Consider the following 26,007-nt stretch of genomic DNA (forward strand, 5'->3'; position numbering starts at 1 on the left):
TATCACACCATCCGGAGGGGACAACCAAAGCGCCTGTTTCAGGTTATTCCAGAACAATGCATCCATTGCTTCTCTTCTGAAAATAAGATCATACAAAGTACTTTCGGTTGTCGACAGATCATTTCCAATAGATCGGTTCATACTAAAACTTTCTTCATAACTCAAATCAATTCAAGTCAAAAGTCATCTTGGTTTAAAAAAAAATACGGGTCTACATAGTCCTTTGTCACATTGCTTAGCAAAAAGAAGAAAACTAAAGAAACGAAAGTGATGAATACCTTCATCAAGAATAAACAGGTAGTGTGAAAATTCCATTATAAAAGTAATTGATTCCTTCTTGAACTTATCGAAGCACAAAATCTGTGTAATCAAACCTACTCTACTAAAAACAACGTTTTCCCAACGAAATCATGACTTCTCACAAGATTACCTTGCTTTGTTTGGGCCATGAACACTACCATCTTTCTCCAACAAATTTCCTGATAGCCAGTGCCCTTCAACTGCCCTTGGTTCCCCTCCTAATGACGCTCGACAACTAACAGCTAGTAGAATAATGAACCATTTTTAATCATTAAGCTTCAGTTTGCACGTTGTGCCTTACACAGACAAGATCATCCAGTTTGTTCCCATCCATCTTGTAAAGAGAAACACCGCCCATCTGTGCATTATGTTCCTGAGCTTCCTTTCGCAAGCTCTCAAGTGGCAGGAGCTCCCATTTCTTGTAATTTGAGTTTTGGCGCATGTTGCCCATGTCTGGCGACCCTGACACTGGACCATCTGATTTTGCAGAACCCCAAACCTTGCAGTTAGCAAAAGGTCCCAAATCCCCTTCTTGGCCAGTTTCTTTCTGTTTCAAGCGCAATGCAGCAGCGTGAGCGGTTCGTATGAGTTCTTTGCTTGGCACATCAGACCAATCCTGCTTCCTCTTAGCTCTCATGGGGGAATGGATCCTGATGACCTACAAGGACAAATATTTCATGAGTTAGAAAACCCAGAGACTTTGTTAGGTGCAAGGGATATGCAATTAAATAGAGGTCTTACCCCGAGGCATTCTAGAAGTTGATAATACGCCCTTCCTTGTAGTGGGTTGTGCCCTTTCCTAGGGGTTGAGAAGTAACGTGTCCTACCACAAGAAAATATGAAACAGAAGTTCAACGTTAGCACTCTCTTTGCCAATTTTTTCCAGAAAGGTTGATTGGTTGCAGTTAAATTCTGCCAATTCTAGCATCAAATTATAATTCATAATATAATGATATTCCTTTATAGGAATAGCTATAATGTTTGAATTCTCATAGAATAATTATTTCTATTTCTAATTGCAAAAAAAAATTTGAAATATCAGTTTGCATAAATTTAATGATTTCCTATTCGAGGAGTAATTATTTTACATATCAATTTGCATTACTTATTTCGTTTTTCAAAGGATACATATTATTACTTATTTGAGCTTCCAAAAAATATATTATGAACAAGTAAAACGAATTGGGTAAGCTAACTTATTATGAGGGGAAGAGCATCCAAATTTTTTTTGAAGTTTTATTGTGTGTTTCCTTCATTTCCCAAAGAATGGAATAAACAAGGATAAATATAAATAACTATTTCTTAGTTTTACTTCATAAAATATAACCAACATAAAATAATTATTTATATGTTTAATTTGTATGGAAATTTTTAAGGAATAGGTAACAAATAATTTCACAAGATACAGGTCCAACCCAACATGATTCCTTTAACTTCAAACAGTTATAACTTTTGAATCGAGACTCGAAATCAGGCTCTGACGGTGGTCACCCAGGCAGAATTCAAAGATCTGCATTTGTTACGTAACCATCAATTTTCGGACCCAAATTCCATCGTTTAGGCCCTCAACCGAGCCTCTGAAGATTTTATTACTATTTTTAGTCATTTCTGTTTTTATGGTATTTAGGATATTTTTGGTATTCCTAATAATTATGAGTCATAATTAGTCTATAACAACGTTTTGTTTTATTAATTTTAATTTCTGTCAAAAGATTTCCTTTTCGGTAAAGATCTCTTTTCTTTCTTTACAAGATTAGAATTGAGGTCTATATATTGGAATTTCTTTCCTTTCTTTGGTTTAGGGTCGAGAGTCTATATAAATACCTATTTATTTGTATGAGGATTGATCCCTCTTTTAATTTAACAAAGTTTCTTTTTTTTTAGTAAATCTGACGAGTTTCGCTTGCTTTTGGCATTTTCTCTTCTTGAGTTTCTCCTCCAATCTACTCTCTTATTAGCCCGCAGGATAATCACTATCATGTCCAACGTCAGTTGGTATCAAAGCAACGTCTGATTGAGGAAGTTGAGTGTTAGATTCAATGGAGGGTCGTCGTGAACGCAGTCACGGTCGCAACAATAGACAGGTTCCGATTGAGGAAGTCAAGCACCATGGGCGCAGCGTCCAAGACATAATGACAATTGAGGATTTACAGAGGTAAGTTGCAAGTTAACCCAGCAAATGATAGCAATGGCCGCGGTGTGAAATCTTGAAGGTTGGGAGATTTCAGATCGAGGATCTAAGTCTACATTCGAGAATCCTTACTACCATCATATCGTTAGCCAAGAAGGTCATGTTTGGGAGGAACCTTATGAAACCTTAGTTTTTGGTTGAACTAACCGAATTTTCTAGTACGTTACAAGGAGAGTTTTGTCGATTGGCTGAACGAAGTGGAGCGGATTATTGAATATAAGCAAGTTCTAAATCGGATGAAGGTGAAGCTAATTGCCATCAGACTCAAGAGGCGAGCATCGGCATGGTGGGAACAGGTGTGGCGTTCACGGGACAGACAGGGCATGTCCAAAATAGACAACTAGGAGAAGATGAAACAGAAGCTGAGGGGTCACTTTCTACCTTTCGGCTATACCCAAACTATGTTTCAGCGACTTCACTCGTTGCGACAGGGCGCAATATCAGTCGACAATTATACAGAAGAGTTCCACAGCTGATCACCCGAAACAACCTATCTAAGACGGAGAAGTAGACGGTCACATGATACTTAGCGGGGTTGCGTCAGCCCCTATAAGATACCCCCAGCTTTCATTCGTTTTTAACAGTGTATAAAGCCTACTAGCGCACACTAGTTGAAAAACAACAAAATCCAAAGCCAGTGGTAAGGGCGACCAAAACAATCGATCAATTCGCCCTCAAGGCTCACGTTCTATACCGTAGAAGTCTTTGCAGCATCCGTCATTGGTTAATCCTAATGCTCCTGTCACGTGTTATCGTTGTGGCAAACAAAGACACAAGGCTAACCTACTAATCAAATAGGAAAAAATCTATTGATTGAAGAAGATATGGAAAAAAGAGACCAAAGCAATTGTCGACCCGGAGTATGATACGTCTGGCGAGGTAATTTATGGTGACGGCCAAGAGATATTGGTTGTTCGAAAGAGTCTGCTGACTCTCAAGGGTGATTCGGAAGAAAATTGGTTGAGAACCAATATTTTTCATACTTCCTACACCATCGCCAATAAAGTCTACAAGATGATCATCGACAGCCGCAGTTGTGAAAACATAGTCTTGAGACTATCCAAAAATTACAGCTAAAAACGGACCATTATCCTAAACCATACAAGTTATCCTAACTGAATAAAGAACAGTAGATCGACGATGCCTCTTGTCTTTTCCAATTTGTAAATATTTTGACAATGTGATGTGGTGACCATAGTCGTATCTCATGTATTATTGGAGCAACCATGGCAGTATGATCCTAGTGTTATTCATGATGGGCAGAAGAATACATATACCCTTCAAGTCAAGGGAAAAAATATTGTGTTGACATCACAGCAGGAAGGAACCACTTCAATTCCGATAGCCAAGAATACTAATCAGCTTTCTATATCCAGATTTTTAGATAAGATGAAGCATGGAGGCGTTGTCTATGCTTTACTACCGCGTCAAAGTGAAGTTGTAGCCACGAAGGTTGAGTTACTAGCCGAAGTACAACAATTGCTAGCAGATTATGATGAGCTGATGCCAGAAGATCTTCCTTCTGGGCTACCACCCATGCGAGATATCCAGCAGCAGATTGACCTTGTTCTGGGGTTGAGTTTGCCTAACCGATCAACATATCGCCTCAGTCCCAAGGAGGTTGAAGAATTGCAATGACAAGTGGTGGAATTAATGGAGAAGAGTTATATCCACGAGAGCATGAGCTTATGTGCAGTTCCAGCCCTATTAGTGCTTAAGAAATATGTTTGTGGCATATGTGCATTAACAGCCGAGTCATCAACAAGATCATGGTGAAGTACAGATTCTCAATTCCTCGCTTGGACAACATATTGGATCAGCTATCTGGTTCTAATTTCTTCTCAAAAATTGACCTTAAAAGCGAATACCACCAGATTATAATAAGGCCTGGAGATGAATGGTAAACCGCATTCAAGACGCAACATGAGCTATATGAGTGGATAGTCATGCCTCTTGGATGGTCCAATGCGCCCAGCACCTTCATAAGGTTTATGCATCAGATTATGCGACCTTTCATAGGAAAGTTTGTGGTGGTCTACTTTGATGACATTCTCGTCTACAGTTTGACATGGGCATCCCACTTTGATCATCTCTGTGTTGTTTTCGCAAAGTGCTTATTTATCAACATAAAGAAGTGTTCTTTCTTTACTACATCGGTAACTTTCCTTGGCTTTAATGTGTCTATTGATGGTGTGCACGCAGATCAAGCAAAGACAGATGCGGTCTTGAAGCGCCTGCAGCCCAACACCTTGCACGACGTCAGATGTCTCCACGGCTTGGCTTCTTTCTACCATTGGTTCATCAAAAATTTTAGCACTCTGATAGTTCCCATCACCAAGTGTCTCAAGGGACGAGATTTCAAGTGGTCTGAAGAAGCAGAGATTAGTTATGATTGAGGCACCAATTTTGACACTTCCTGATTTTGACCAAGTATTCGAGGTCAACTGTGATGCATCTGGCATTGGTATAAGAGGTGTTCTGAGTCGAGCATCCAGTTGTTTTCTTCAGTGAGAAGTTGTCCGAGTGCAAGAAGAAACTTACGACATGGAGTTCTATATCATTGCTCAATCCTTAAAGCATTGGCGTCACTACCTAGTAAAAAAAAATCATCCTGTTTACTAACCATGAAGCATTGAAATAGTCAACACAAGTTAAGCAGGAGGCATGCCGAGTGGGTGGTTTATTTACAGAAATTCACCTTCACATTGGGACACCAAGCTGGAAGTCTAAATCATATAGCAGATGCCTTGCGTCGTCATTCTTCATTACTCACCACCATGAGTACCAGTGTTGTAGACTTTGAGGTTTTTCTAGATATGTATATAGCTGACCGATCATTCGGAAGGATATTCTAAGAGGTACATGATGGACACCGACATGATTTTATTTTGCATAATGGTTATCTATTTCGTGGATTATAGTTGTGTGTTCTAGATTACTTTCTGAGACAGCAGATCATGAGCAAGCTTCATAATGGACACTTCGAACGTGATAAGACGTTAGCCCTCATCTCTATCGATTTTTATTAGTCCAAGTTAACCAGCGATATGACCCACTTTTTTAACCGATGTTCTGTATACCGGCGATCTAAGAGGATGCTCACCAATGCAGGCTTGCACACTCCCTTACCTGTCCTTGAAGCTCCTTGATTTGATGTCCGCATCGATTTTGTATTGGGATTACCCTGCACCCAACGAACCTTGGATTTTATGCTTGTTGTGCTTGACAGGTTTTCAAAGATGACACACTTTGTAGCTTGCAAGAGACTATAGATGTTGTTCGGATTGCCCATCTTTACTTCAGGGAGATCGTGTGCCTACATGGCATACCTCGATCCATGACTTCAGATTGTGATACTAAGTTTATCAGCAAGTTTTGGAAAAGCCTATAGGGAAAACTAGAAATACAATTAAACTTTAGCATTGTCTATCACCCACAGACAGATGGTCAAACTAAAGTGGTGAATTGGAGTTTGGCCAATCTTCCGAGGTGTCTAACAAGAAATAAACCAAAGCAGTGTATCTCAAACAGAGTTTGTCTATAACAGATCGAGAAATAGGATCACAGTTTGCCTACAACAGATCAAGAAACAAGACAACAGGTTTGAGTCCTTTCAGGATTGTCTATGGGCGAAACCCATCAAGGGTTCTGGACTTAACCCCTATTCCATGATGTGAGCCAAGAAGAGGCATTGAAGGGAATTGGGGGACCCATGACAAGGTCCAAGATTAAGAGAATGAAGCAAGCTTTGGAAGGCTTAATAATGGGGCTCAAGGGAAAGGAGGAGCAATGCACAATGGAGGCAACAACTAAATGGATCACATTCCTTCAATTTGAAAGTGAAATTAAACCAACATGAGGACCATTTTCGTATGCATTTATTGGGGGGTTTTTCTAAAGTGACTTTTGATGTCCTTTGTGGGGTTTTAATGCATTATTTAGAGTTCCTAAGCTAGTATAATAAATATCATGCATGCATGGTTGCATTAAACTAGTATTAGGAATTAGTGGTTGCATTAGTGGATAATAAATACCATGCATGCAAGCATGATATTTATTGCATAATTAGTGCATAGTGGATCTTAGGGGATATTAAATAGGAGAACTCTTGTATGGCAAATCAAGTAAGTTTTGAATGAAAATTTGAGTTTCTCTTTCGTGACAGCTTCCTTCTAGTTCTTAGGCAAAGAACTAATTCTGATCTTACCAAGGCAACTTGTGGCGATCAAACCCCATGACTTATCACTCACCTTCTCATCTTGCTTGAGTGTGGCATCAATACCCTTCCCCAAGCTGAATTTCAAGGCGATCCATTTACAAGGTTTCTTTATCATTTGGTATCAGAGCCTTGGCTCCTTGATTTTCAGGTTTGTGTCTTATTTTCATCTTTATTCTTGTCCATCTTTGTTGATCTCTCCGTCCCTATCTGTCGTAAATTTTTGTTCACTATTTGGATCCTCAACTCAAAAAAAAAAAAAAACAAGAAAATCGGAAAAGAAAAAAGAAAAAGGAATCATTAGAGTCATTGGGTTCTGATTGAAAAAAAAAGAAAAAAAAGGAGGATTTGTGAATTGAAAGGACTCAATATTCTTTCTTTGTGAAATCTGAATTCAAAGATATTCCTTTCATTGCTCTTGATCATTGCTGAATTTCTCGTTTTATCCGTTTATTTCTCTTGTTCTACTCATATTTCTCTTGTTGGTTTCTTGTTCACTTGATTGTCTACTTGTTGTCTTGATAAAGACATTGATAAGGTTCTTTCCTTAAAGAGCTTATAAAGAAAGCTGAGTGGATAAATTTGAGTGCAATCACGTGAGTAGAGTGGGATGGTCCGTCTAACATTTCTTTTGTAATTTTCCTTGTCATCTTCTTTTTTCTTTTTTTTTTTTTTTTGCAAGCATGAGTGGGGAAAAATCACCTCATTCCCCTATGCAAGATCTTAATAAGTTTCAAATGGAGGCACTTACTCAACAATTTGAGAGAATGTTTCAAAGACAACTTGAGGAAATACACGAAAGGAGGGACCGACTTGAAGGAAAAAAAGTTTCCAACCGTAGGGGCAATTCTAATCATGAAGAATCTCGTCAAAGTGACCCATTCTATGATTCACCAAGAGAAAGAAGGAGGCATGAAGGGGGAAGAAGACGTGAAAGAGGAGGTAGAGACCATAGACGAGAAGATAATCTAGGAGGTGTGAAAGTCTGGATACCTTCCTTCTAAGGGAGGAATGACCCCGAAACATATCTTGAGTGGGAGATGAAAATAGAGCAAATCTTCTCGTGCCACAATTACAATGATGCAAAGAAAGTAAAGGTGGCTGCCCTTGAGTTCACCGATTATGCCTTAATTTGGTGGGATCAATTGCAAAAGGAAAGAAGAAGGTATGAAGAGCATCCTATCAACACCTGGGACGAAATGAAAACTTTGATGAGAAGGAGATTTGTGTCTTCCCACTACCACAGGGAATTGCACAACAAATTGCAAAGACTCACCCAAGGGAGTAGGAGTGTGGATAATTACTACAAGGAGATGGAGGTGGCTTTGATTAGGGCCAATATTATGGAGGATAGGGAAGCTACCATGGCTCGGTTTCTCCATGGCCTAAACTGAGATATTGGAGACATTGTGGAGTTACAACATTATGTGGAGCTTGACGACTTAGTGCATCAAGCAATGAAAATAGAGCAACAATTAAAGAGAAAGGGCGTTATGAAGAAATCATCTTCTCCAAACTACTCTTCAAGTTGGAAGGACAAGCCAAAAAAGGAGGGTTCTTCTTCAAATTCTAAGGAGGCAGCAAGCACTAAGAAGCCTATTCCTACTGCCTCTTCTTCCCCATCTAAGAGTAGGGATATCAAGTGTTTTAGGTATTTGGGAAAAGGTCATATTGCATCTGAATGGCCGAATAAGAAGACTATAGTGGTGAGGGAAAATGGGAGTATCTCTAGTGAAGAAATTACTTCTCATTCCTCTTCCTCGAGCGATGAGGAAAATGATGGAGCAACCTATGCGCAAGATGGAGATCTCTTGGTGGTTAGGAGATTATTGGGAAGCCAAGCCAAGGAGCATGAGGAGGACCAAAGAGAAAATATTTTTCATACCCGCTGCCTTATTGAAGTTAAGACATGCTCTATGATCATTGATGGTGAAAGTTGTACCAATGTGGCAAGCACTAGGTTGGTCACCAAACTCAACCTCGAGACTACACCAAATGCAAGACCATATAAACTCCAATGGCTAAGTAATAGTGGTGAATTGGTAGTGAACCAGCAAGTGTTGATTAATTTCTCCATTGGTAAATATGAAGATCAAGTTCTATGTGATATTATGCCTATGGAGGCAAGCCACATTCTTCTTGGAAGACCTTGGCAGTTTGATAGGCAAGCTCACCATGATGGATTCTCCAACAAGTTCTCTTTTGTCCACAATTCTCGCAAAGTCACACTTGTATCGTTATCACCTAGGGAGGTTTGTGAGGATCAAATAAAAATGAGAGAGAAAAGAGAAAAAGAAGAGCGAGAGCTTAAGAAAAAGAAAGAATGTGTGAAAAAGAAAATACTTGATTTTGAGGACAAAATTCAAAAGAAAAGAGAGAATGAGGAAAAGAAAGAGAGAAAAATAGAAAATTTGTTTACAAGAGGAAGTGAGGTGAAGAAAAGCTTATTTGACAAGGCAGCCTATATTTCTTCTTTTGTGCAAAGAAACTTGCTTAGAATATAATACTAACTCCTTGTCCAGTGATGTTGTTATTTTGCAGGATTTTGAGGATGTGTTTACCAAGGAAGTACCTCACGGTTTGCCTCCAATGAGGGGAATTGAACACTAAATAGACATTATTCCTTGCGCTTCTCTGCCCAATAGGCCAGCTTATAGGAGCAAGCCTCAAGAAACAAAGCAGATACAAAATCAAGTGGAGGAGTTATTGCAAAAAGGATGGGTTAGAGAAAGTTTAAGTCCTTGTGTTGTACCCGTAATTTTGGTGCCTAAAAAGAATGGATCATGGAGGATGTGCACTGACTGTAGAGCCATCAACAACATCACAATTCGGTATATACATCCTATCCCTAGACTTGATGATTTGCTTGATGAATTGCATGGTGCTTGCTTCTTTTCTAAAATTGATTTGAAAAGTGGGTACCATCAAATTAGGATAAGGGAAGGGAATGAATGGAAAGCAACTTTCAAAACCAAATATGGACTGTATGAATGGTTGATAATGTCTTTTGGTTTAACTAATGCACCCAACACTTTTATGAGGCTTATGAACTATGTCTTATGAGAATTTCTTGGAAAATTTGTGGTATACTTTGATGATATTTTGGTATATTCTAAGAGTTTTGTTGAGCATATTGCACATCTCCAATCTGTCTTGCATGTCCTTAGAAAGGAAAAACTATATGCTAACTTGGAAAAGTGTTCTTTTTGCACTGATCATGTGGTTTTTCTTGGTTTTGTCATAAGTTCTAAAGGAGTGCAGGTTGATGAAGGGAAAGTTAAGGCCATTAGAGATTGACCAACTCCTAAAACTGTGAGTCAGGTTAGGAGCTTCCATGAGTTGGCAAGTTTCTATAGGAGGTTTGTGAAGGACTTCAGCACAGTGGCAGCACCCCTAAATGAAATTGTTAAGAAAAACATAGGTTTTAGATGGGGAGAGAATCAAGAAAATGCATTTCAAACACTTAAGGATAAACTCACACATGCACACATTCTTGCTTTACCTGATTTTTCCAAATCATTTGAAATTGAATGTGATGCATCTCATGTGGGCATTGGGGTTGTTTTACTTTAAGATGATCATCCTATTACATATTTTAGTGAGAAATTAAGTGACGTCACTCTCAACTATTCCACTTATGATATAGAATTGTAGGCACTTCTTAGAGCATTGCAAACATGGCAGCATTATCTTTTGCCTAAAGAATGTCATTCATAGTGATCATGAATCTTTGAAGTATTTGAAAGGGTAAGGGAAGCTCAACAAAAGGCATGCCAAATGGGTCGAATTTCTTGAACAATTTCCTTATGTGATTAAGCATAAGCAAGGAAAGGTAAATGTTGTAGCAGATGCACTTTCAAGAAGGTATAACTTGTTAGCTACACTTGAAACTAAATTGCTTGACTTTGAACATATTAAGGAATTGTATGTACATGATAATGAGTTTTCCCAATTATATGTTGCATGTGAAAAGAAATCACAAAATGGGTTTGTTAGGCATGACAACCACTTGTTTAAGAATAATAGACTTTGTGTGCCTAGAGGATCTATGCATAAATTGCTAGTTAGGAAAGCACATGAGGGGGGTTTAATGGGACACTTTGGGGTTCAAAAGACCTTAGTAATGCTGCTTGAGCATTTTCATTGGCCACACATGAAATACGATGTGCAGAAATTTTGTGCACGGTGCATTGTGTGTAGAAAAGCAAAATCTAAGACATTACCTCATGGACTTTACACGCCTTTGCCTATTCCTAATTTTCCTTGGACTGACTTGTCTATGGATTTTGTTTTAGGGCTACCACGTACTCAAAAAGGTAAGGACTCCATTTTTATGGTAGTTGATTGATTCTCCAAGATGGCACACTTCATACCTTGCCACAAAGTGGATGATGCAACTCATGTGGCAGATTTGTTTTTCAAAGAGGTGGTAAGACTTCATGGCATACCTAGGAGCATTGTTTCAGATCGTGACACCAAATTTTTAAGCCATTTTTGGAGGACTTTATGGAACAAGCTGGGAACAAAGCTTCTTTTCTCCACGACATGCCACCCGCAAACTGACGGCCAGACTGAGGTGGTAAATAGCACACTTTCTACTCTTCTTAGAGCAATTATTAAGAACATTAAGTCTTGGGAAGAATGTTTACCTCATGTTGAATTTGCTTATAATAGGGTGGTCCATTCTACTACTCAATTTTCTCCTTTTGAGATTGCTTATAGGTTCAATCCACTAACACCTCTTGATTTGCTTCCTTTACCTAACACTTCTTCTTTAGTTCACAAGGATGGCAAAACAAAGGCAAAATATGTGAAGAAGCTTCATGAGCAAGTTAAAGCTCAAATTGAGAAGAAAATGGAGCAATATGCAAATCGAGCCAATAAAGGGAGAAAAAGAGTTGTCCTTGAACCCGGTGATTGGGTGTGGGTTCATATGAGGAAGGAAAGGTTTCCTACCCAAAGGAAATCAAAGCGTCAACCAAGAGGAGATGGACCATTCCAAGTGTTGGAAAGAATTAATGACAATGCTTACAAAATTGATTTGCCCGGTGAGTATGGTGTTAATGCAACATTTAATGTGGCTGATTTGAGTCCTTTTGATATAGGTGATGAAGACCTAAATTCGAGGACGAATTCACCTAAACAAGGAGGGAATGATGTGAGCCAAGGAGAGGCATTGAAGGGAATTGGGAGACCCATGACAAGGTCCAAGACTAAAATAATGAGGCAAGCTTTGGAAGGCTTAATAATGGGGCTCAAGGAAAAGGAGGATCAATGCACAATGGAGGTAACAACTAAATGGATCACATTCCTTCAATTTGAAAGTGAAATTGAACCAACATGAGGACCATTTTCGTATGCATTTATTGGGGGGTTTTTCTAAAGTGACTTTTGATGTCCTTTGTGGGTTTTTAATGCATTTTTTAGAGTTCCTAAGCTAGTATAATACATACCATGCATGCATGGTTGCATTAAACTAATATTAGGGATTAGTGGTTGTATTAGTAGATAATAAATACCATGCACGCAAGCATGATATTTATTGCATAATTAGTGCATAGTGGATCTTAGGGGATGTTAAATAGGAGAACTCTTGTATGGCAAATCAAGTAAGTTTTGAATGAAAATTTGAGTTTCTCTTTCGTGAGAGCTTCCTTCTAGTTCTTAGGCAAAGAACTAATTCTGATCTTATCAAGGTAACCTGTGGCGATCAAACCCCATAACTTATCACTCATCTTCTCATCTTGCTTGAGTGTGGCGTCAATACCCTTCCCCAAGCTGAATTTCAAGGCAATCCATTTACAAGGTTTCTTTATCATTCCACGTATAGAACGATTTAATCCCAAGAAAGATGAGATGGCAGAGCAGGCGAAAGTAGCAATTTTGGATAGCAATATCAAGTACAAAATCCGGGTAAATAGTCATCATCGTCAGGTATTTTTTGAGGTCGGAGATTTTGTCTGGGTTGTTTTAACTCATGATCGTTTCCTTGTTGGTTAGTACAATAAGCTGAAGGATCGAAAAATTGGACCTTGTGAGATACTACAAAAGATCAACGATAATGTCTACAATGCGCCTTCCTAGTCATATGAAGACATATGATGTTTTCAATGTGAAGCACTTAACTCCTTATTCGGTGGATGTTGATGAGGCTACAATGAACTCGAGGACGAGTTCCTTTCAACCCGAAGAGACTGATGCAGGTCCAACCCAACATGACCCCTTGAACATCAAAGGATCATAACTTTTAACTCGAGACTCAGAATCAGGCTTAGTTACGCGTGCAGAATTCAAAAATATAGGTTTGTTATGGCTACCCGTAACTGCCAATTTTCGGGCCTAAATTCCAACGTTTAGGCCCTCAATCGAGTCTCTGAAGATAGTATTACTATTTTTAGTAATTTATGTTTTTATGGTATTTAGGGTATTTTTGGTATTCCAGGTAATTAAGGATCATAATTAGTTTATAACAACATTCTATTTTATTAATTTTAATTTTTGTCATGAGATTTTCTTCTCTAGAAAGATCTCTTTTCTTTCTTTACAAGATTGAAATTGAGGTCCATATATTGCGATTTCTTTCCTTTCTTTGTCTTAGAGTTTAGAGTCTATATAAACACCTGTCTATTTATATGAGGATTAATCCCTCTTTTATTTTAACAAAATTTCCTTTTCTGGTAAATCCGACGAGTTTCCCTTGCTTTCAGCGTTTTCTCTTCTTGAGTTTCTCCTCCAATCTCTCCTCTCGTTAGGATAATAGCTATCCTACCTGGCGTCACAATGATAAAATATCCTTATATGAAATATTTTGTTTGATTTATTTCAAATGCGGCCAATCTATACCAACCAAGACAAATGGCCTATTGGTCTGTCCTCTCCAGTTTAAGTAGGCTCCCCCCTCCCCCCACATACTGACCCAATCAACTAGATCAGTGCGCACACTCGATCAAGTCAACCTGACCAGTGTCTACTTGCTCAATTCAATCCATCTACCATCTCAATCTAACTCATTCAACCTATTCTGCCTGACTATCCTATTTGGATCCACAATCAAACCAGCCCAACTGGCGTGCTCGACCACACTGGCCAACCAACCCAATGAGTCCAGTTTACCAACCCCAATCAGCTAGAGGATTAGATAGAATAAGAATATGTATTATTTGAATAATTGAATAGATAAGTAATAGTTATTCCTAAAATACAGAAAGAAATAGGGAATCACAACCATGGAATTTGATATAATCCAAATTCGTTTTTGAAATCAAATATAGGAATGTTTCTATGGGAAATATGAGAGAATAGAATACCCATCCCTATGAACAAAATGAGATCTAATAGAGAATAGACTAACTATTCCTCTAAACCAAATCAACTATTAGAGCATTAGAGTACTAGAAAAAGATAATTAAACAAATACTGACCATTCTGTATAGCCAGGATCTACTGTGAACCCATATATATCAACAATATCACACATGGAGAGTGCCAACTCCACAGACTTCATTCCCGTTCCCTTGGCACCTCGTCTAAGGACAATACCTTGGAAAAGATAAACAGGATTTCGAAGTTCCTAAATATGAGATGAAACATGTGCATTTTAGTCTACAGAGTATGAATAACTTATTTAAAATTGTCAACCACAGTGCCACACGAATAGGAGCAATGACAATGAAGTATCACCTTTATCATTGCATTGAAATCTCTGTGCATTACACTCTTGATTATAAGCACCTCATCAGCTGCAATCATCATGCATGATATTGTATTAGTAATAATAAATGTGAGTGCAGAAGGATGAGAGCTGCTACCCTCAAACAGAATAGTAATAATAAGCATTCATGTCTGGTTATATTCAACGGTATGGGGGAACATTTGTAGACCTAGCAAAAAAACATCAATAACATGCTCATTTTTTGCAAGAATCCGCCTAACAGATTGTTTATCAAAATTCCCTTCAATCTAAAAGAACAATCCATAAACTGAGTGATGTTCAAAGTAACTACAGAAATACTCTCATACTTCTCGAGTGGATGATCATAGGATATGATTTATGAAAGATGATCAAGGAAAAACAGATGATCGTAAGTTCTATGAATTATGGTATTTTCACAAACAAGCTAGAATCTTACAAGATCCATTGAGAATAGCAGCCATGTTACGTGCAGCGCCTCTCACAACAAGGCGAAAATCCCTTTTTAGTCCAACATATTTGGCATATTTCTGCAGAAAGGGAACATAAAAATAATCAGCTAAGCAAACTTAGAAAAAAAACAGAGTTTCTAAAAACTGCTTCAGGGATAAAAATTGGATATACTGAATCATAAAAAAAAAACTCATAATGATGCTAAAACTCAATCAGTTCATAGTTTGAGCGATTATGTAGAACATAAAATAAAAAAAAAATAGCAATTATGTAAAACATAGAATAAACAATCACAATATTCAATATGGACCAAAGAAACTCATCAACCATCTACCTCATTAACAGGAGCCTCATTATCCCGAAATACTGCATCATGTTCATCAATCTCCTGCCCAAATTCTGTCTTTAAGAGGTCCCCGGAGTTCCCAACAACAGCACAAGTCCTGAACTGGAGAGGACGAAAAGGAGGCTTTGCAGGCAATATTAAGTTAAGATGTTCCTCACAAAGTGAACGATTATAGCATTTATCTGCACCCCTAAATCAAAGAAAGTATAGAGAGATGCCTATTTAGTCATTTATGAAGTAGATCACAAGAAGAAGCTCACATATATAACAACTTACAACTGTGCAATTCTTTTTGCAGCATAATCTAACCATCCATCAGGTCGAACATCTAGATATTCCCGTGTCAAGACTGTAGTCATGTTACGATACTGGCAAAACTTGTGCGCTTAGTGCAAACTCTCACACTAAAACTTGTAACAAAGGAAAGCTAACCTGTTCCCAGAGAAGGATAGCTTCACAGACATCATATTTGTACTCAAGTGGCTCAAAAATTTTAAACTGTGCATTATACTGCAAAGTAGAAAATACATGATCAGATTTTTCAAAAAAAAATAAAATGATCTCATGGAAATGAGATAAAGTAAAGCACTAAAATAGAAAAGTTGAAAGTCTTGACCCAGGTACTGTTTGTGCCTTGAGGAAATTTGAGGACTAATTTACAGTGGTCAATGATTTCTGCTGTAAGCCCGAGTCCTCGGCTTGCCTAAACAGAGTGGCAGGGTTAGCACACAATTATAGTACTCTAAACTTTCATAATTTATTGTGGCATAGCAACAAATATTAATTCTGCAAATAGAATATCATAGGTTTGTCTGCAAACATGTTCAAATCCTGCCAGTTCAGTACTTTTATGGAAAAAAAATAAGTACATTAAGACACATTGTTGAGCATAAGCTAACGAATTTGCTAGATAAAAAGTTGAATTAGTATAAATTGTAGCAGAATCCATTCTTAGTAATATGTTTTTACAAGTAAAAAAACTTTTTAAAAAAAATTCCAAACTGTGTGTTGAATTGGATTTCTGCTTTGGTTCAGTTGATTGTTTCCACAAGAAGCAAAACCATTCAACTTCGTTACACAACCTTAAGAGATCTCTTAGTAAGCAATCATCCTTACAAGGAAATTTAACATCATGGAATTTCTATACAAGCATGATATCCTGCCACATTCCACATACACCTTCTACAAACATCAGGTCATACAAGTAGAATATTTTATTTCATTACCAAGTTTCTTGCTAACACTAGCAAAAGCTAATCCCAGAGAAATCCTCCTTACCTGGGTTGATTGATCTTTTACATGGAAATCAAGCACCTAGAGTGTCAAGAACTTGGGATTTACAACTAATCTATTTAATTAAAAATTAAAATATCATTGCAGAAAATGTTACGGATTACCTAGACAGAGATAGTCCCAAAACTTGCAAACAACATGCTTGAAATAAATCATGAGATCAATTGAATCATAACAATAAAAATGCATCCAACCTTACAGGCATTATTGGCCACTTGTTATTTCACAACATATCCAATTTTCACCAAAGACACTCTTCGATGCCAGTTGGGAATTTGTCAGGAAGTTACATCACCGAGAAAATTTAGATATCCAAATTAGTTTTGTTCAAGTTAGATATTTTTTGCTAGCCTTCTGTCTTTCACACATTCGTTTCTCAATCCCTCACGCGGTCACGCCTTCAATTAAAATTATTTTAACTCTGAACGTGCCAAGACCATTTTAACCAACAACATGAAGGGCCAATAAGATTTTTTTTAAAAAAAAAAAAGCTCCTTTTAACCATTTAACTGTGTTCAATTGCTCAACCGCTCGTAATCTTGCTTCACATTACATTCATATTTGACATCTTATTCAAAACCAACTGATGTTATTAGTTCAACGGAACCAAGTACAGATATCATTCTGAAGAAGAAAAATTGTTTCTCAAAAGTAAATGTGACGAACCACGCATTGTTGGACGGTGGATTGGAAATCCGACAGGATTCGGATCTCCTCGCTGTCGGCTACCGATGTCCGGGTTCCTTGTAAAAAAAAGGCAAGATTGGAGAGACAAATAAGATGTATTCGAGGGATTAAGTTGCGATTACTCCCATCTCTGGCTCACCGGTGAAGAGAGAGGACTGGATTGAGACGACGAGAGCGGAGAAAACGAGAGCGGCTAGGAGGAGGATGGCAATGAAGGTGGGGTGCCGGCTTGCTGCGTTGTTCTTCGCCGTTCTCATTCCCCCGCAACGGCGAGATCTGATCTGACGGGATCGCGTTCGATCACTTCGCCCTCACCGCCACTGTATAAAGCAACACAAACACTGCGAAAGAAGCACAAAATGATAGGAACACTCTCGTTCACGAAACAGGCAGGAAAATCTTATTTATGTGAAGTTGTCTTCTTTTGTTTTTTGTTCTGGAAGGAAAATTCTAATTTTTACTATATTTTGTCTTTAAAAGAAAAAAGAGGTTGAAAATTAAGATTTTAGAATTTACAATTTAGCTGACAAAAATTGATCAAATTTATATTAAAAGTCTTTTAAATCATGACATCAAAGATCTTCATAAAAAAAATACATAATTTATCATGAAAATTTTAACTTGTAAATTAAAAAAATAGAAAAATAGTGAATATTTTCTTAACCAGATATGTATAGCAAAGAAACGAATTAGATGAATGAGATAATTGTGTGAACCTATATGATGTGACTTTGGAATTTGTATAATTTTATAATCTCAAAAATGTGAGTTAGTTTTTATAAATATTTCATAATTGAGGATTGTATCGTATATATTTAGATAATATCTTAGATATTCTACCGCTACATTATAGTCCAAGGGATAGTTTACTTAAAAAGGTGGGAAATAAGTTTTTTAATTTTATTAAAAAATAAAGGAAAGAAAATGTGTTTAAATGATAAAACTGATTTAATAATTTTCACGAAAACTAAAATTAAATCAATATCTTAAATATATTTTTTTTCAACTTACTGAATTAAATCCCCTCATTTTACTTTTTTTTTTTTTTTTTTTTACCCTTTCTTTTGAAATAGACAAGATAGTAATAGATATTCAAAGTATTATGTCTAATAATTGAATTTAAATTTACTTTAACTTGCAAATACCAATAAACCCTTAGATATGCTTACTCAAGTTAAATAACCTCGAGTTCAAATACTTGTTCATCATCCAAAGTGTATGGGCATTAAACAAACTCCGATAACATATACTTTACCGGATATAAATCTCAACAGTATCCAAAGATATGCTCAAGCTGCTGCTACAAATGATTCAAGCTATAAACACCTCAAAATTTTCGTGAGTTTGCCCAAGAATTAAAAGGGGAAAAAATAACAATATTTGATTACCTGGCGTAACAAAAAAAAACAATGTCAATCAAAGTAAAAAACATACAAGTGCGATGTTTCAACTAATTCAACCTTGCCACATAAAACATGCAGGCCATCCGGGAAAAACAGTAAAGGAATTAGGATACCTATCAAGTGATTTCATCATACAATTGGCATCGAGGTAGAAAGAACAACATATGACAAGTAGTGGAGAGCATCCTGAACCTTCTCAGCCGCACTTGTTTTGTCATCTCGAAGGTGATTTGTGATAGCCTTTGCCTTTTCCTGCATTGAAGATTGCACGAGGCCAGGTTTTTCAGAAGAAACACTTTGTATGGCAGCCAGATATGCTTCGAGTATGTCCGAGATTCCTGGAATAAATACAGACTGATGCTATTAGAAAAATCCAAATGCCAAACTAGAGCCGACTAAAACTTGTTAGAACAAATTTATTACATCAGTCTTTACTATCAGTTTCAGATATTGATCAGGATGGACGCCAATTAAAAGTACACTAAATAAACACCCAGTGACCCTAGTGTTCTCCGAGAAGGAAAAGTAATGGATTGGGTATATACACTCTAAAAATAAACCATATATCGTGAAAACTTGAAGAAACAAACAAACAATCCCATTCAGCCCAATTTGTTTGTTTGTCTTTCCCATATATGTTTTGGGTTTTCAGATTTTTTACAATCCAAAATATCAGGTCACGTTTTTTAGCAAAAACATGAGTCAACCCAATGCAACTCTGCCCTTATACCCACCATGCTCGCGCATGCACACACACAAAAGAAAACTATATGGTTGGCCTGTTCCAGATATGCAAGTATTTCAACCGCAAAAACTCAGAAACAAACTCAATGAAACCATACATAAAGACTCACCTGTAATAAAACTGCTAGAAACTGTGTCCATATCACCAGCCATTGACTGGACTTTGTGCCTTATGATCTTAGCTTTTGAGACAGAATCTTCAGGCCATTCAATTTTCAGAGTATCATCATCTACTTCTTCAGTCTTTGCTTTGTTTGCATTAGAAATGAGTGATTTTCCAAGAACCAGCATATGAGATACAGCAGAACAACAGAGTTCTGATAGTCTCTGCCATGGAAAAGTAATGAATCAATGACTTGTCACAACATAAAATAAGTATTGGGTCAAAATAAACACTAAACACATCTGTATACATGAATACACTCTGAGTTGACAGTTTCAAGTCTATCAGTAGCACGTTGTATTATATCATTTGCAGCAAGTCCCCCAAGAGCAGATGCAAACCTGTACAAGCAATTCTGCCCTAGTATCAGAGAAGAGGAAGTAGGATTCACAAACTAGAAGAATAAGCCATAATCTAAGATATTTAAGCCTCAACCAAACATATTGTATAAAGACAAAAAAGTGATGTTTAGAAACTGGAATGAGAACAGATACAAATAGCAACACAGTTCTTGTTACGGAACAGCAGCTCAATAAAAACAAGAGAATTGCAAATATGAAGCAGGCTCCAAATACTCGAAGTATCAAGTGAGATAACAATTTAGATATAAGCACACTCCTAAAGTAATTGAACACAGAATACTAGAAAAATTACGATGCATGAGAACCATCCTATTCCCATTTTTTTTATTGAACTTGAACATTCATCTTCTCCATAGCTGATGCCACCTTCAAATCAAGGATTAAAAGAAATCAGCTTAAATGTAGCTTTATTGCATACGACACATAGGTTGTCCTTTTTACTTTTTCAATCTATCACCACAATGGTCTCTGTCAGTAGTCTTCAATCCCAAAAGGAGACAACTTAAACCATGAAAGCAATTCAAGAAATCAATTAATCCCTTGTCCCAAAACAAATCAGGGCTAACAGGCCGTACACTAGTGCACCACCAGCATTGCAATTCACATCCTAGCCTAAGGTTTGACTGATGTGTGGATCCTTGAAAATCAATAACACAAGTCCAAGAGAAAAGGAGCTTCAAACCATAATGGATAGTTTAGAATTATTTAACACCCCAATTTTGTTCATGAGAATAATATTTTAAGAAACAGAATTTTGCAATAATATCAAGACATAGCAAACCTTATATAAACAAGAAAATAATTCCTATACTAAAAAAAATAGTACTTAATCCAAACAGATCTACCAAGTTATATGCTCTCAAAAAATCTGCCTAGTTGTGTACAGTTTAATTGGCATCAAACATGCAAAGAAAAGGCATAACAATCAATCAGAAAGTAATCGACTGAAGCTATTAACAATTTTGTCATTTTGAAGAACTTAACATGCATCCAAGAAAAATGCACCAAGCAAATTTTCAGAATAATGCAACAACTCTACTGCCATAAATATTTGCCAACTTTTAGGGAGTCACTAATGACGACTATGGTTTTTCCAAGGCTTTTGCCAGTTGAATCCAAATGAAATTTTAACTCAGCATGACAGAATATTGATAGGTCATATTGCAAGTTGCAATACTGCAAAATGGAAGGCAATAACATGCTATGTATTTACAATCAGAATTAGATAAGTACCTGAAAGTTCACTATTAGTATTCCTTACTACTGAATTTGAAAACCGTCATTAATTTTTTAAATATTATTTATTGCATTAAGCATTTATTATGCATTTCTTTCCTGGTGTACAATATGCTATCTGGTAATGTGTATGAAAACGGATGCAAAGTAGAAACTTAATATCATGGATGTCACTAAAATTTAACTAGATGAAGGGAAAGCAATTATTTTTTCTATACTTAGCTAATTTTTCTTGCTGGTGCTGTTCCTTACATCATCCTTCTTTTGGATATATAAAAAGGCAGATACAGTATAATCAAATCCTTATGTAGCTTTTAGTAAGTCATAATTGATTAGTAAATGCAGCTGAAATAGACAACAAGTTTGAAGTTAAATTAACCAGAATGTTAATACTTAATAGTATTGTCCAATAGCAACATAACAGAAAATTTGCCCTTTTCATGTTTTTATCACCATACCCTGATGCAATTTCAGCAGCCCTCCTAATACTTGCTTCACACAACTTTTTCATCTCAACATCACTATCACTAGCTGATGCTTCGATATACTTCCCTTTATTTGAATCTGTCTCATTTTCTTCAACAACAGTTCCCAGACTGAAAATTTGCTGGATCTGCACCAGTTTATCATCATAAAAGGATTTCTCTTCTGCTGAGAGTTTTATTCTTCTCCTGTTAAATAGCATTGCATGATGGCTTGACAAAGCTTCAAGTTCCTGCAACCAACCAAATATATTGGTAAGTAAACTGCACGTATAAATTTATTGTTTGTCAAGCTTTAAGTTTCTGCAACCAGATATAAAGGAAAGAAATAACTGCAAGAATAAACTATTTGTAACAATACCATATAAATATACCTCAAGCAAATCAGGGCCTCCATATATGTAAAAACACCTATCAAATGTCACTTCCTCAAACTGTTCCTCATCATCATCTTTGTCCGCCTTGTCAGCATCCTTGTCAACATCAAAACCAGTCTCTGTCATGAGCAGCTCTATGGTTTCCTTTCCAACACGCTCAAGCACCTGTATCCCCTTTGTGGTAAAAGTTTTCCCAGTCTATAATCCAAAGTCCAAGAAAAAGAGATTTGCACATGAAGAAATATCATCAAGGATATACAATTAAATAATTTAACATTGCACATTAGTCAATCATGATAAAACAAACCTCTATAATTGAGGGAGCAAGGGAAGTTGCTTTGCTAGGGAAATCTCCCTGTTGAAAAGAATCAGCAAGACCTGCAGCTGAATGCTCCAACCTAAAAAAAAGTAGTCCATGTCAAGTGCATAACCATTTTGAAAATCAACATACCAAATTCAGATTAGTTCCTGGATTTAGGAAATAAGATCCACGAAATGTGTCCAAATTGATTAATTACAATAGTAGAAACTTGAGTTAAGATCCCAAAAAAAAGCTTCTAGCAAAGTATGTACTTAAATTTCTAAAATTCACATCATAAACTTTTCGAGCAATTCTAGTGAACTTGAAAACAAAAAAAATGTTAATGTATGAAATGATATGCAAATGCAAATGGAAGTTTAATCACAAACAATCTAACACATGTACACATATGAAACACTAACAAATTTCATGATGTTCATCATTAAGTGGTTGAAGCCAGCAGTGTGATTCTTCAAGTGACAGCTACAATTTGGGTCAAAGTGGGCTAATTTTGATGGTTCCAATTTAACTGAAGAGGTTGATCTAAATTTCAACACAAACAGAATCGTAGTCAGTCAAGCTTGTTAAATAACATCATGGCTTGCAAGATTTTATTTCTTCCAGCTTATTTATAAAGTCCTACAGCATGAAATCAGAGTAGCACATCAAATATTTGTAACAAATGTCATGAAATCTTAGGATAGAGTGATAGACAACAGCTAAAACGTATACACAACAGTGTGTGCTAATGATTGAACCATTTACATTCCTCAACTCCTCAATAAAATGTATTGGTTGGCTTCTAATTATACTCTTTTTTTTTTTTTAATAATCTAGATGAACGGTGAAGATTATGAGTGCAAACAAACTACCTGCTGACCAGGCTTGAGCCCCCTCTCAAAGCATTACCTAGAGCACTCCATGCTCCTGAAGCAAAAGTTTCCATTGAACTGTCAAACACCTTCAGACCCTGGATAAATTGGAAAGAAGAATATGAAATTCGCAAACCTTGTACAACATCATCCAACGCGAAATCCAATCAAATGCATTTAATTTAATTTCACTGTATCTCCTATGAGATTGACTCACCTGACCGAACACAGAATCCTCACTAGCTTTCTCTAATTTTTCCAGAGCAGACTGACGAAGCCTAGCATTTTCGCTCTCTTCTTTTTCTTTTGTTGCTCCTGCGTTTTCACCTGCCCGCTCTTTTGCGACCTCTCCAGCTGTTTCCGAATCAGAATCTGGACCTTCAACCTCTCCGATGCCCTGGGTCGCACTCTTCATTGCTTCAACCGCCTGATCCAAAACAAAAAACAAAAAAAAAATGAAATCGCAAAACCAAGACCTCTTCCCGATCTTTCTTCACTCAATCCAAATCAATCAGGCACACAACACTCGGCTGAAAAAATGAGAAAGAAACAGTAGAGGCGCGCTCACATTTCTGGAGATCTCTTGGGCAGCCTGCTGGAGATCCGAGAACATGGAGAAAGAGGAGATGCCCCAGCCGCCCCAACCGCCGCTGACGCCGCCTTGGGGCTTCTCTTCCTGGCTTTTGAGAGGGATCTCGCTGCCCCCGTCCTCCATCTGATAGGGTTTAGATCTCCGGCGACCGAGTCCTCCCGATCCCGGCTAGCCTCCAAAGTCTGGCTTCGCTACGAAGACGATTCGACGATGTGCTCGACGCCTCGACCCAAAATATATGTGTGAAGCGAAGCGAGCATCATCCGATTCCATTCTGATCGACGAAAATGAAGACGCACGGACGCGCCAGATTGGATCCAAGGCGCAACGACTAGCCGCGTGGATAATTGCTGTGCCCATGCATTAAAAAGAAAATTATTTTTAAAATACATATAGAGCAATATTTGATATGCTAAGCGAGGTTTTATGTACGACCATAAATGAAATTCGATGTGTATTTATTTGGTACGATTAAAATCTAATTTTTTTAATTTCTCTCTCATCTGTATGTGATAATTTTTCTCTCTCATCTACATGCAACAACTATAAAATTATCGTTTCTCTCTCATCTGATTACATGTAACAATCATTGTGTTGCTAATTTTTAAAGGTGATGTAGCTGCTACAACATTGTAACAGCTACTACACAATAGTTGTTACATGTTTAGCAGCTTCTGTATAGTAGTTGTTATAACGTGTATCAGTATTATTGTGTAGCTATTATGTTGTAACAGCTAGTACACCGTTGTAACTGTTACTGTACCATTATAGCTGTTTATGTACTGTTATAGCAGCTACTACACCGTTGTAGCAGCTTCTGCACCGTTGTAGCAGCTTTTGCATCGTTGTAGCTGCTATAACTTATAGCAGTTAATATGCAGTAGCTGCTATAACGATGTAGTAGTTGTTATAATGGTACAGTAGTTACCTACCATAATAATTTTATTGCATGTAATAATAGGAGAAAGAAAGATAAATTTTCATTTTAATTTAAAAAGAAAGAGAGAAAAGTTGTTGTATGTAGATGAAAGAGAGATTAAAAAAATGAATATTGGTCGCGTCAGATAGTCCACGTCGAATTTCGCTCACGGTCGCGCACAAAACGTTGCTTATATATATATATATATATATAGATATATATATATACACACACACATGATACTAAAACTCTAAGAGCTTTCTTAGGACTCCTCAATTATACAAGACCTTATCTAAAAGATATAGGAAAAATTAGCGACCCATTATACAATAAGATCTCCTTAATTGGACAAAAATATTTTAATCAACAAGATATAGCACATGTACAATAGTTAGTGAAAACAATTCTCATGCTAACACTCCCACTTGATTCTGACTATTTAGTTATTGAAATAGATGGATGTGAAACAAGATGAGGAGGCATTTTAGAGTCGGGCTAAAAATCACTTGTCTATATGTGAGCATTGTCTTGTTGAAACAAAAAACTATGAAACCATTTGGTAAGGCTATTAGAGTCGAATCACCATTGCAATTAATTCATTCGAATATTTGTACTCCAGTCAATGTGAATGCTAGACATGGAACTTCTTATTTCATTACATTTATTGATTATTTCTCTCGTTTCGGTCATGTGTATTTGATTTCTAATAAATCTAAAGCATTAGATTACTTCATTCATTATATGAATGAAGTTGAGAATCAAACAGAATGTAAAGTTAAGATTTTACACACTAACTGTGGAGGAGAATATTTATCTTATATGTTTAAGATAATATATAATGATAGAGGAATTATTAGACAACTAACAATCCCTGAAACTCCAGGACAAAATAGGGTAGCTGAAAAACAAAATAGGTCTCTTATTGAAATGGTTAGGTCTATGATTGTATGGGCTAATTTACCGATCTCTTATTAAGGAGATGTATTATTAACTACGGCCTATATACTTAATAAAGTGTTTTCAAAGTCAATTCCATTTACCTCATATGACGTTGGACAGGTAGAAAAATAGATTTAAATAATTTGAGACTTTGGGGGTCAGCTGTTTATGTTCATGATAGTTCTCATAAGTATAAAAAATTGAGACCTAGGAGTAAGAAACGTATCTTTATTAGATATTATGAGACCAGATATAAACGACAAGATATGTTTATTAGTTCTCATAAGGTTATGTTTTCATAGGTGAACGACAAGATATAACCATCTCCGAAATAGATTCGAGAAATGTGACTTTTCTCAAAATAGAGTTCTCAACTAGAGATGATGTTGATAAGAATGTTCCTCTATTTGAGGAGGATGAGATATTATCAACAAGAGAGGT

General features: G+C 36.8%; 2 protein-coding genes across 2 annotated transcripts; both read right to left on the reverse strand.

Moving 5' to 3' along the window:
* Positions 1-235: 235 nt before the first annotated feature.
* LOC122002138 (sialyltransferase-like protein 5) lies at positions 236-17,571 on the reverse strand. Its single transcript, XM_042557208.1, has 11 exons — positions 17,316-17,571; positions 17,156-17,232; positions 15,813-15,899; positions 15,629-15,706; positions 15,473-15,564; positions 15,185-15,386; positions 14,837-14,927; positions 14,388-14,446; positions 14,129-14,277; positions 1,042-1,123; positions 236-958 (listed from the first exon to the last, which is right to left on the reverse strand). The coding sequence occupies exons 1-11, from the start codon at positions 17,431-17,433 to the stop codon at positions 572-574; spliced, it is 1,422 nt and encodes a 473-aa protein (XP_042413142.1). The 5' UTR covers positions 17,434-17,571; the 3' UTR covers positions 236-571.
* Positions 17,572-18,531: 960 nt separating this feature from the next.
* On the reverse strand, positions 18,532-23,988 carry LOC122002139. Its single transcript, XM_042557209.1, has 9 exons — positions 23,685-23,988; positions 23,334-23,543; positions 23,117-23,214; positions 22,251-22,341; positions 21,941-22,141; positions 21,543-21,799; positions 19,737-19,827; positions 19,434-19,650; positions 18,532-18,917 (listed from the first exon to the last, which is right to left on the reverse strand). The coding sequence occupies exons 1-9, from the start codon at positions 23,829-23,831 to the stop codon at positions 18,709-18,711; spliced, it is 1,521 nt and encodes a 506-aa protein (XP_042413143.1). The 5' UTR covers positions 23,832-23,988; the 3' UTR covers positions 18,532-18,708.
* Between the last annotated feature and the right edge of the window lie 2,019 nt (positions 23,989-26,007).

The sequence above is a fragment of the Zingiber officinale genome, chromosome 7A, assembly GCF_018446385.1.
Source record: "Zingiber officinale cultivar Zhangliang chromosome 7A, Zo_v1.1, whole genome shotgun sequence".
NCBI classification, from domain to species: domain Eukaryota; kingdom Viridiplantae; phylum Streptophyta; class Magnoliopsida; order Zingiberales; family Zingiberaceae; genus Zingiber; species Zingiber officinale.

Excerpts from the sequence above, each read along its gene's own strand:
- LOC122002138 (XM_042557208.1), bottom strand. The coding sequence starts at position 17,433 with ATGAGAACGGCGAAGAACAACGCAGCAAGCCGGCACCCCACCTTCATT. Across the intron at positions 14,928-15,184 it reads ATGAGGCTCCTGTTAATGAG|AAATATGCCAAATATGTTGG; the intron begins GTAGATGGTTGA and ends CCCTTTCTGCAG. Across the intron at positions 1,124-14,128 it reads GATCCTGGCTATACAGAATG|GACACGTTACTTCTCAACCC; the intron begins GTCAGTATTTGT and ends TTCTTGTGGTAG.
- LOC122002139 (XM_042557209.1), bottom strand. The coding sequence starts at position 23,831 with ATGGAGGACGGGGGCAGCGAGATCCCTCTCAAAAGCCAGGAAGAGAAG. Across the intron at positions 22,142-22,250 it reads TTGCTCCCTCAATTATAGAG|ACTGGGAAAACTTTTACCAC; the intron begins GTTTGTTTTATC and ends TTTGGATTATAG. Across the intron at positions 19,651-19,736 it reads TCAACTCAGAGTGTATTCAT|AGACTATCAGAACTCTGTTG; the intron begins GTATACAGATGT and ends TTTCCATGGCAG.